The sequence below is a fragment of the Mya arenaria genome, chromosome 10, assembly GCF_026914265.1.
Source record: "Mya arenaria isolate MELC-2E11 chromosome 10, ASM2691426v1".
Lineage (NCBI taxonomy): Eukaryota > Metazoa > Mollusca > Bivalvia > Myida > Myidae > Mya > Mya arenaria.
In genome coordinates this window covers 58,374,133-58,386,818 of record NC_069131.1, presented here as the reverse complement: position 1 = coordinate 58,386,818, position 12,686 = coordinate 58,374,133, and the positions used below count along the sequence as shown (strand labels likewise).

Below are 12,686 nucleotides of genomic sequence, written 5' to 3'. Positions count from 1 at the left end.
CAGGATCAAGGCCTTGGGAGCGCCATGGTTACAATTGACTGGTGCATTAATTAAGCAGTATTCTGGATTCAAGGAGGGAGGGTGCAGGGCTGCAGAAGCGGATCCAGGATTTTATGTTTCAGGGGCATCAGTTTCGGGCTTAAGCTTATGACTTGTGCCCCACCCAAAAAAACGAGATTGTTGACAAGGGGGTTTGGGGGAAGAAGAAAATTTTAACAATTTCTAGTATGAAATGGTGAATCTTGGGCACGTTCTATTACTTTTTTTCACCTATATTGATCTAAAAAGAAAACTTGGGACGATTTTATAGGGGTGCGCGCCGGGTGTGATCCCTCTTACCGGATGCGCTAGTGTGCTGACTTTCATGAATGGGCTTTGCTGTGCGTATAAACTGAGAGCACTTACCAAAACAAATGTGAAGCTTTGTTTCTTTAAATATCATGTTATCACTTGCTGTTAAACATTTAATTTTGATTCTAAAATGAATCTGCACGTGGAGTTTATGTCGTCTGACAACAATATAAATCTACGTAAAAGACGCAAAATGGCTATATACAACTATAAAATTAGTTTGAACAGTGCAATCTAGATTACCTGCGCATAAAACTTTATCGATGTATACACAAACGGCCAATCAACAGGTACTTGGGTTAGTACGCGTATTTTAAACAGGGGTTCTAAAATTCAGTATTTATCTGGAAATTAGGACTGGGAGCTTTTTAACTTCAGTATAAGGAAGTACCTTGAATTTAATGTAAATAATTATGGAAACAATTTCAAAAGGGATCTAAGCCATTTTACCCTTCGCTGGGCATGATTCGCTTATACTCAAACAGACCCTAAACATTTTTTTTTTCAGGATGAGATGTGAGAACCCCTGTAAAGTCCTAAGCATCTCGTTTAGACTACCCTGTGTGTGATAGGTAACTGAAATCTCCGTATGTCGGTCATGGTATTTGTTATGTTTCTTATAGTTCATGATAATCTGCCCTTGCCAATAGGCTGAATTATGTGGCTTGACCCCACCGTAACGCGATCATGGCTAAACGTATTTTTAAATGTCATAGAATTGGCGCAACCATCCAATCAAATCTAGATATTAACAGTTGAAGAGTTGAAGAAACAAAGTTAGGTACAGGGTGATTCTGTTGCGGTATCTTAACTCTTTTCGAAAAAGACCTCTTGGTAATTCAGTGTGCATAGTATGGAGAATACACGGGAGAAAACTTTCCTGGTTTAACCAGAATTTCCAAAATTTCCAGTACTATCCTGTAATGGCGAGCGAAAGTCAATGGACAAACTGGTAACAATTATTCACGTTTTTCCGTTTTGCTCCGTCCGGGATTTACCCAGGACATTCCGTATCGTACCACACAGCTATTGGGGCGGTATTCCAGGAAGTAGTGGGACTCCGGCAAGGGTTTGCGGTACACAGAAACTAAAAAAGTTGCATCATCCGTTAACAGACTCTTTAAATGGTTCAATATTATTTGCTAAGCATGATTCGGTTAGAAAATAAAATTAAATATTCGGTACCGGTACTGGAGGTGGATTATCAGATTGACGATTGACAGCGTCAGCTTCTTTTTAGACGCCAACGAACCATCCAGGACCCAGGGAAAGGTCATTTGTACTCGCTGGGAAGGCCAAATAAATAAATATTGCACATAGAGCAAAATATAACGCTAATAAGAGCTAACCCCGGTTTTTTACCTTGCCCATTGTATTTAACTGACGCCCCGTTTGATATCCCTCCCCGACAAATGGAAACATCATTTTAAATGAAGGGCTATGTGCCAAGCCTATGACTTTTTCAGTAATTGGTTGACAATTAAGTATGTTACCACTGGGTCACGGGTCCAACGAGTAATACTAAGAAATGTTTGTTTTTCCAATAAACTAAAACATAACACATTTTATATGAACCTTTCTTCATGATTCTCTCATAAACGCCGAGCCATAAAATATATTTCGATTGCTAGATAAATGTCGTCATTTAAAAGTAGCGAAGTTGGTGTTTTAGTTTGAAAGGTCAACCAGGTGGTGACTCTGTAGAACACACATTGATTAGATGTGTGAAGTTGATCGTGGTTTTCATCTGCAATTGGTCTAATTGTTGCTTTTAAATATGGCAAAGGGTTGTATTCCTAGTGTGCTCATATCCCAGATCGTAACTTGTTTTTAACTGGGAGTAGGATTGTTATTTGTCCCAGGTTTTTAATAATATTGTGTCATGAAAAAATGACTCTATTGGGACACCATCAAACTAAGATAAGGGAAGCAATGGTTTCAATTATTTCAATTTCAATTATATGTGCATTGATACATTTTCCTTCTTAAACTCCATTTAAATTGGAACATTTCTTTTCGAATTCCACAATTACATTTTGTGTTGAATCTGTCCAAGGGAAGCAATCCCTTCTGGACAGAAATGGCAATAATAAAATAGTGTTATGTAACCTCGTGAGGTGTTTCCCGTGAAGACACGTTACCAATAATTTTTATCCAATCAAATAAAGCCACGACCCGGCTAGAGGATTCCCCATTACCAGTGTCAACGTCTTTTGCTACAAAGAAAGCGTCAACAGAGAAGTTAAACATGGATATTTTATTTGGTAATATAAATTGTTTTATTTCTTTTGCGGCATGACAGGAATTAACTGTTATCTTACATTAATTTTATTTTCAAAGTAAAAAACATGTTTGTCACCTTATTTCGCGTCTGACTCTGATTGGATCTGTCAAACATTTTAGGTTTTGTTAATAAGTTTACTTGCACCGGTAAAATGCATTCCGTGGTTGCTCAAGTTCTTGATTTTATGAATCAGTTATTATTATTGTTAAATAATAAGTTGATGGCATACATTACTGGTTAACTCATTACATCAAACAATGTTTTGCATAGATATTTTATATGTAAAAGTAATCGTTGAAATGATGTGGCAATTTGAGTGCTATCCTTCATTAATTAACAAAAATACAAACTTTAAATAGTGTTGGTGAAAGCATAATCTTAATTTTAAGAAATTTGGGCTGTAACGTGTTTAAACAATCCAGAAGTCTAATTACGATATTTGATTTAAGTACCTGGGAGAAATGTTTGGCTTATATGGGACATGAACCAATGACTGCAAGAAGAACTCAGCAGTTTATTTTTGCATCCACTTTTAGAAGGCAGACATCAACATCATTGTTTATTATGCCCCCTTTTGAAAAAAGTGGGGTATATTGTTTTGCACATGTCGGTCGGTCGGTCGGTCGGTCGGTCGGTCGGTCGGTCTGTCTGTCTGTCGGTCGGTCGGTCGGAATACCAAATGGTTTCCGATCAATAACTTGAGAACGCTTTGACCGAGGGACCTCATACTTGGTATGTGTATTGGTCATCACCAGCAGATGAACCCTATTGATTTTGAGGTCAGTGGGTCAAAGGTCAAGGTCAGTGTGACCTTTACATGAAAAACGGTTTCCGATCAATAACTTGAGAACGCTTTGACCCAGGAACCTCATACTTGGTAGGTGTATTGGTCATGACCAGCAGATGAACCCTATTGATTTTGAGGTCAGTGGGTCAAAGGTCAAGGTCAGTGTGACCTTAACATGAAAAACGGTTTCCGATCAATAACTTGAGAACGCTTTGACCCAGGGACCTCATACTAGGTAGGCTTATTGGTCATGACCAGCAGATGAACCCTATTGATTTTGAGGTCAGTGGGTCAAAGGTCAAGGTCAGTGTGACCTTTACATGAAAAACGGTTTCCGATCAATAACTTGAGAACGCTTTGACCCAGGAACCTCATACTTGGTAGGTGTATTGGTCATGACCAGCAGATGAACCCTATCGATTTTGAGGTCAAAGGTCAAGGTCAGTGTGACCTTTACATGACCTTTACATGAAAAACGGTTTCCGAAGATGAACCCTATCGAATACCAAATGGTTTCCGATCAATAACTTGAGAGCGCTTTGACCTAGGGACCTCATACTTGGTAGGTGTATTGTTCATGGCCAGCAGATGAACCCTATTGATTTTGAGGTCAGTGGGTCAAAGGTCAAGGTCAGTGCCATCCCCTGTTATTCATTCAGTGAACTGTTACCAGACACAAACACATTATATACCATGACAATAGGACAGAAATTCCTTGGAAAATAGTGTACAGTTATACGTTGATCTATGTGCACCTATGCTGAAGTGTAGACAATACTTTTAAAGGTATGTTTAACAGAATGATGTCCTCATCTTAAGTGTATATGATCATGATAAATGTATACGAAATGTTTTTACTTGTTTGATTTTTCGTTTGAATTAATCACTGAGGACAAAAGATCAGATCATAGTTTTTCATATTTATGTTTGAAAATGTATGTTTGATGGCTAAAAGCGTTACTAATGCTTTTTAAAAAATGTTCAAATATTCTTGACAACATGGCGCTCAGGGGGGCATAATGTTTGACAAACATCTCTTGTTTATCAATACAACTTGCATAAGGCATGTTTCAAAATTTCAGTTATGAGCAAGTGAGGGAAGTGTTTGAAGGCATGGCGACTTGGGCTTTGAGGCAAATAAGCCCTCTATAACTGGAAGAAATTAGTGTTAATCAAGCAGTCTGTACGAAAGTTTGTCGGACCTTGATTCCCGCCGGTAATAAATGGCGAGATCCGACAATCACAGCTATATTGTAGGCCCGCTTGTCCGGCAATAATTTGTGGGGCAAAATGATTTAATAAATATGTGTCAAACGAGTATCTTGTTAATTTTATTAACTAACCTATGTTTACTTTATCAAACCAACTTAATAAGGGCGTTTATCGACCCGAGCTCCCCGGGTTTTGACGCATTCAAAATCGTAAATGACCCGAAAATGAAGCATCATATATTTGTAATATTAATCATTTGCAAGACATGATCTAAATGTCTTTTTATCAATTAAAGTCAAGAGCAATTAACACCCACAATGACAACTGATTATCGATCTGGAATCTAATCGGTTTCCATGTTAATTAGCAGCACTCAAACTCAATGACGTGATAACTCCGCCCATTATGCAAATTAACGGATACCTTCTGCTTTTTCACTTAGTACGATGGTTTAAAAAACAACAATGCTTAAATATATTTTGTATTAGTTTTTTAAACCATGTCTATATCAGTTTAAAAAATGTATATATGTATTAGTTTTTAATAGATAATCATGTACCTTGCAATGCCATCATACGACAGATGAAAACTATAATTAAGAAGTAAGACCATGTTTTTAAAAAAAACATGGACAATCCCTCTTGAAGATCTGATTTTGACTCTTGAAAATCAGATTTTAAGAGTCATTGACCATTGGGTTTAGACCCTGTTGAAAGCCCTGACTTTCACAAAAATGTACATAAAATGTTTGGTCCTGCAAAAACTGGTCCGGTCCTGCAATGTAGACTGTATTACTTTCGTACAGACTGATCAAGCAGCTTTTAAATCCTGTTTTGGCTATAAAATCTACCAAAATTAATTTAAAACCTCATTAAAAAATGCAATCTTAATTTTGGATATTTTTTTTAGCAGGTCAATTGCAGCCTTCTTAGCTACCAAATGCTATACTGTATATAGAACAAATGAAGCTTATAAGGGGCCACATGCTGTACTGGTTTGAAAACGTGCCCTTTTTGGAAAAAAGAATACATGCCCTTTAGATCAAATTTGTAGGAAACATAACTAATCTATGATTACATTACTGTCTGTCTATTTCCAGTGGGAGTGTTGGTTGCCTTGGCGACACATGGATCATGCATGTACTCGAGCTCTGATGATGTGGTAGAGCTCACACCCAGCAACTTTAACAACCTGGTGTTGAACAGTGACGAAGTCTGGCTGGTAGAATTTTATGCACCATGGTAAATCTCTTGCTTTAACCTTGCCTCCTTTGAGGTGGGTTGTGAGTGAAACATTCTTTGCAATTTTCTTTCAACTTTAACACTGATTATGTCATCATGTCATCATATGTATACTACAGTACAAGAAGTGAATCACTACTATCTATTTTATTAGGTTTTTAGAAGCATTTGCACTTTAATAAGAGCCTTTAAACCAATTGCTACTTGAGTGAAATTTTGACTGTAGAATTGGAATTAATACTGTATTAGAATTCTGAATAGAGGACATTAAGGTTTAACAATGTAAACATGTTATATCCTTTCTTAGGTGTGGTCACTGTCAGTCATTGGCAGGAGACTGGAAGAAAGCCGCCACAGCTTTGAAGGGTGTGGTCAAGGTTGGGGCGGTGAATGCCGATGATCACCAGAGCCTGGGGGGACAATATGGCGTAAAGGGATTCCCCACCATCAAGGTGTTTGGGCTTGATAAGAAGAGCCCCACTGACTATCAAGGTACGCCTTTATTAACTTATTAATACAGAAACAAACTGACCCTACCAAATAATAAGTTAATTTTAGACTGGCATATAATATTCGCAAAATGTGACTTGCAAAAGCTCACAAGCAAGTGCAATTTCCTAAAAATTAAATAAGATTATGTGATTACCTTTCTTATTGGCAAATGTTGAATAGTTGCTAAAATGTAATTTATCGTTCAATCAGTGTAATGGCAAAAAACCAACAATTAATCTAAATCTTCAGGAGCCTGTCAGGCATCAGGTATAAAGTCAGATCTTTTGTTTGGTCCTCATATTGTAACATCTTCATCTTAAAATTTTCAGGACCTCGCCAGGCGTCAGGAATTGTTGATGCGGCCTTGAACGCAGCCTCCTCTATGGCTAAGCAGAGACTGTCAGGCAAGAGGGGCTCTGGAGGAAGCAGCGGTGGTGGTGGTGGTAGTGGCAAGAAGGTAATTCTTTGTTAGTAATATGAGTTAGCTATTTTAGTTTAATTCTTTATTAAATATGTATTACTGCCAGAACAAATAGAGAGAGTTAGGGAAGAAAGACTCTGATAGTGGTGGTGGTGGTGATGATGAGTGGTCATTAGAATAAATCCTTTATTTTAAGTGTATAAATTAAAATACCTTACAATTATTTCAGTACCGACCTTTTCTGTCCTTGGAGAAAGAATTATAAAAAAGTAGATTTTGTCCTGTATTGAGATTAACGACATGGTTGTCATCCTTGCACCATTTTGAATGCAATTCAAATATCTTGCCTTCTGACATTTGATCATCCTTTATTCTGCAGGCTGACCCAGCTGACGTTATCGAGTTGACTGACTCAAACTTCCAAGAACTCGTCATCAACAGTGAAGACATCTGGCTGGTAGAGTTTTTTGCCCCCTGGTGTGGCCACTGCAAGAATCTCGCACCCCAGTGGGCTCAGGCAGCCACAGACTTGAAGGGCAAGGTCAAACTGGGAGCTGTTGATTCGACAGTTCATACAGTGATATCCAGCAGATATGGGGTAGGTTTATTTGTAGGGTTGCAATGGTAGTGTGGTAGCCAACAAAGTACGTGTAGACACTCGAATCAACCCATACCTACAAACACTACCCAGAACCTCAAACACAGAAACAAAAATTCATTGACTTTTGCTTTCTGCTATTCTCATTTCTAATCAACTAGTCTGAAAGCTTACTTAACAACTTGATAATAAAGAGTTTAACATGCTAGAAAATATTTAACAAGTTCAGGGTCTTGCAGGTTTATGATGGTAATGGTAAAAGATATGAATCTGGTCTATTCGATTGGTATATATGCATGTGATCTCAAATTTTTTGGCCTAATGAACACCTTTAATATAATTGTATTGATTTACCCCTCTTCCCTCCCACACACACAATAGTGCAGACCCTGGTTTAAGCAATCATGAATAAATATTATGGCTTATGCACTTTCATTATTACCTGGGATAATTACATGATATAATTATCCTACCATATTTCAGATCCGGGTTAACCTGCTTTACACAAATCTTCATTAATTGGGCCTTAGGTTTTCTTTCAATGTCAGCTGTGTTTATTATTTATAAACCCCCCATATTTCAGATCCGGGGCTACCCAACCATCAAGTATTTCCCTGGAGGCAAGAAGGACGGAGAGGCCCAGGAGTATGATGGTGGTCGTACAGCATCGGACATTGTCAGCTGGGCCAATCAGAAAGCGGCAGAGAATGTTCCCCCTCCAGATGTGTATGAGGTATGTAGTGCAATGTCGTGAAATGAATTATATGTTGCTTGTTTTGCAATGAAAAATGTTGAGGTACTTGACCCTTAGCGAACACACATTTAAGGTATTAATATGTAACCAAACACTAGGAATTCAATAAAACCTTTTTCTTAAGAAGATTTCAATAACCTTACATATGATGATGATGCATAAACTGTGACCATGTTCAACATCTTTCATTTCATAGACATTGAAATGTATCATTTTGACTGAAGTTAATTTATGACCTGATACAAGGATTGAATACCATATCTGACATTTTTTGACATACAGTATGACTGTTGATTTACATGTATAAGCTCTTGAGTTTTCATTCAAAGTCTTCGTTGTTTTCATTGTTATCTATTGTAAAGTCATTTTCTTAGTATAAATATATTTTTTCTCCCAGATAACATCCCAGAAAGTGTTGAGTGATAACTGTGATGATAGGCAACTATGTATCGTGTCCATCCTGCCCCACATCCTCGACTGTCAATCTCAATGCAGAAACAAGTACATCAAGGCCCTTAAGGCTGTCGGAGAGCACTTCAAGGCAAAGATGTGGGGGTATGTTAATACATTACATACATAATTTCAAAATATGTTAGGAAATTAGTTTAAATAAAGTATTGTAAAGTTTCAATTGCCGTATATGTTATGTTTGTATCCATGTATTTATAATTGTAAGTCTTAATCTATAATTCAAAGCAAACTTTTGTTTTGACATTCAAAAGCATTTAATGCTATGAAGGCAGAAGGGCGCCCTTGCTTGTCTCCATGAGGGCAGAAGTATAATTCAAACTTCCATTTACTAAAGCAAAATAGAGCTCCCTCCCATTTCCAAGCAAAATGTAGAATTATAAAGTTTAGAGACATGTCCCCAATATGCCATTGATAACAAGCTAGTTGTTTTTGTACATTTAGTTAAGGTGTATTTAATTGGACATAATTGTGTGTTATGCAGGTGGGTGTGGGCAGAGGCCGGAGCTCAGCCAGCACTGGAGGAGGGACTTGGCATTGGGGGATTCGGATACCCGGTAGGTATATACTTGAGTAACAGAACTAGAATTAAATAGTTAAGAGTTAATTTGAAAAAATGAAGATAAGTTGACATGGAAAAGTCTCTCATATTTGCCACATATAGACATATCTGTAGTTTGTAAAACGTCACATGCAATATACAGCACAAAAAAGTGTGTTTCACTGGGAATCGAACCCATTTCCTCTAGTTATGCTGAGGGACACTCTAACAGTAATAACAACCTTTAATGTATTGGTGATATTACATGGCATCAGAAAGACAAGGCACACACTTAAATAAACATATAAGGGTATCAAATATTGTTCTGAAAGGTTATGTTGAAAAATCTTGGGAAGGGATGTTGAAAATAAGAAATTCAACTTAAAATTACATCAGCAAATTCAATAATTATCGTGGAATATGAAACACTTGAATTCGTACTATTTATGACAGCAAGTGGTACAGGTAATACTATTGTTAATATTTTTTCACAAGTCTTAAATGTAACATTGCAAATGTATTGGTGAATTTGAGCATGTATAACATTTAACAGTTGAAATAATAATGACCTGGGGCAAAATCAGTGATATATTCGAAAAGATTATAAGAATGTGTATCAGGTTCTCGAGTAGCTATAATAAAGTCAATCTTATACTTTGTTAGATCCAGTGATACATTCAATAGATGAAATAAAACACTGTTTTATTTTACCCTAGGCCATGGCAGCTATCAACTCCAGAAAGATGAAATATGCCCTTCTGAGGGGATCGTTTGCAGAACAGGGCATTAAAGACTTCCTGCGGGACTTGTCGTACGGACGAGGCTCAACCAACCCAATCACGGGCGATAAACTGCCCTCAATTGAGGCCCGTGACCCTTGGGACGGAAAAGATGGAGAGGTATGAAAAACACTACTTCTTAATATTGTATAGTTTATATGATAGTTATCAAAATAACCTTAGTGCAAGAACTCAATATCTGCATGATAGTTAACAAAATAACCTTAGTGCAAGAACTCAATATCTGCATGATAGTTAACAATAGTGCAAGAACTCAATATCTGCATGATAGTTAACAAAATAACCTTAGTGCAAGAACTCAATATCTGCATGATAGTTAACAATAGTGCAAGAACTCAATATCTGCATGATAGTTAACAAAATAACCTTAGTGCAAGAACTATCTGCATGATAGTTAACAAAATAACCTTAGTGCAAGAACTCAATATCTGCATGATAGTTAACAAAATAACCTTAGTACAAGAACTCAATATCTGCATGATAGTTAACAAAATAACCTTAGTGCAAGAACTCAATATCTGCATGATAGTTAACAATAGTGCAAGAACTCAATATCTGCATGATAGTTAACAGAATAACCTTAGTACAAGAACTCAATATCTGCATGATAGTTAACAAAATAACCTTAGTGCAAGAACTCAATATCTGCATGATAGTTAACAAAATAACCTTAGTGCAAGAACTCAATATCTGCATGATAGTTAACAAAATAACCTTAGTGCAAGAACTCAATATTTGCTTCTATTTCTATATGCAGTTATTGCACTTGTTTAAAACTTTGAAAGTGTCAGGGAAAAAGTCAACTTGGATATGTTTATAAACTTGGAAATAGTCATGGAATAAGCCGCCTTGAAGAACATTCAAAACCATTGCCTATTTGATCATAATACTATCCAATAGGTCATGGAAGCTCTATGTCATCTACTGTTTCATTGTGATGCAATATATATATATATATATACAGGTCTAGGTGTATGGCAATCACCGAAAAGCTGATGTGTTAGAGCTCAACTTGGGTTACCTTTTCATGGCCCATCAGAAAGGACACAAGTACTGGTTTCTTCCCAGGAAATGTACTAGTGATTATATCCACTTCTCAATTCATCTGAATAATTTGATATAAAGTACATGATAAAAATTTATACTTGGTTTAAAACATGAAATTTTCATTTCAGCTGCCCCAAGAAGAAGACATTGATCTGAGTGATGTTGAGTTAGATGATCTTGATGAACCATCGAAAGACGAGTTGTGATTGGCTGATATTTATAGATTGCAATTTTCATTGGATATCATCACTTAGCTTTTCATTCTCATACTAGCCACATTGTGATTGGACAATACTTACATCTATGCTGCAATCTCATTGGTCATTGTCGAATGAACTTTTCAGTGCTAGTTAAGATAGAGAATTATTGTCAACGAATATTTCCAACTCATGATCATAAAATCATCGAAGAATGTACTTCATAGTGCTACGTGTAAGTGATAGAATGTTATATTAACGACTATTCCATACGCAAACTCATAAATAATTGATTTAGTAATTCATGCATTAACTTGAATGCTTATCTTATGTTAAGGACTGTCTATTCTTGCATAATTGTACATGATCTTAAATTTATCAACAATTTTAAACGCACAGTCATGGTATATTTTCATTCCATTTATTTTATTGTAATAATATTCGTATGGTTGAGAGGGTTGGGTTTATTTAGATTTTAAAAAAAATAAAATATTTTCTGTATCTCTTTTTATCATGAAATTGGTAATACAAAAGGTTGAGTGTTAAAAACGCAGTGAAATGTCTGCTTCCCTTCTGGCATTTTTTGGCCCAAAAAACATGTTCCAATTTTTTGCCCGATAACTTAAACCATGACACCAGAGTTAAAATCTAACAGGGTCAAAAGCATAGTATGTGCAGAAATTATGTAAAAAAAATGCTTTCAATTGATGCACATGTTTTTTAAAACCTGAAATCATGAATTTTACTTTAATAGGATGAGAAGCATAGTGAATTGCTGAAGGGGTAGAATTATGTTGTTATCATCTAAAGACTAAAGTTCAACAAGTTATGTCAACTCATATTGGGCTCATTATGTTCAGGGAAATGACTGTGTTCCCTTAATAAGCTAGGGGATTTTAAGACGGTGTTGTAATTGGTCTGTAAATTAACAGTGCATTTGTGATATTTCATTTCTAGTTCGTTTGATTGGTAGTGTGTGCCATGTTTTTATGTGTTTTCAAAATGAGAATGTTCAATTATATGAACACTGTATTATTGGCATTGCTGTGTATATTATGCCTGTAAAATGGATATGATTAATGGAACTATAATGAAGCAGAACTGGTATAAATGAAAGATACATGTCAATAACAAACTTACAGTGCATGACAGAACGATATGACATAATATTTTACTGTATGTTGTTAAAATGATGTGTTTTATTTTTGTAATGATAGGTTTCAAAAGTTAGAGTTGAAGTTGTATTATGGTGTTGAGAGATAAAATTAAATCGGAAAAAAAAATCTAGTCTGTTTATTTAAGAAAAAAGTATGGAGTTGTTGTGATGGACTTGGTGTTGTTGTCCTAACTTTGGTGTCATTATCTACGAGTATGAAAGAAACATTAGCCTTGGTCATTGCTGAAGAACCGTTCAAGATGGTCACATTCAAGCTATTCACATGGAACTTGCTATACATACTGCCAGTGATAATACACACAAGTTAAGCAAGACC

The 12,686-nt window shown here is 36.2% G+C and overlaps 1 protein-coding gene across 1 annotated transcript; it reads left to right on the top strand.

The window, feature by feature from the left end:
• Nucleotides 1–2,498: 2,498 nt before the first annotated feature.
• On the top strand, nucleotides 2,499–12,492 carry LOC128206543 (protein disulfide-isomerase A6 homolog). Its single transcript, XM_052909092.1, has 10 exons — nucleotides 2,499–2,615; nucleotides 5,734–5,875; nucleotides 6,183–6,367; nucleotides 6,697–6,824; nucleotides 7,168–7,386; nucleotides 7,970–8,119; nucleotides 8,538–8,695; nucleotides 9,093–9,165; nucleotides 9,866–10,048; nucleotides 11,125–12,492. Exons 1-10 carry the CDS (start codon nucleotides 2,600–2,602, stop codon nucleotides 11,200–11,202), a joined length of 1,332 nt encoding a protein of 443 aa, XP_052765052.1. The 5' UTR covers nucleotides 2,499–2,599; the 3' UTR covers nucleotides 11,203–12,492.
• Nucleotides 12,493–12,686: the final 194 nt, after the last annotated feature.

Excerpts from the sequence above, each read along its gene's own strand:
- LOC128206543 (XM_052909092.1), top strand. Across the intron at positions 5,876-6,182 it reads GTAGAATTTTATGCACCATG|GTGTGGTCACTGTCAGTCAT; the intron begins GTAAATCTCTTG and ends ATCCTTTCTTAG. Across the intron at positions 10,049-11,124 it reads GGGACGGAAAAGATGGAGAG|CTGCCCCAAGAAGAAGACAT; the intron begins GTATGAAAAACA and ends TTTTCATTTCAG.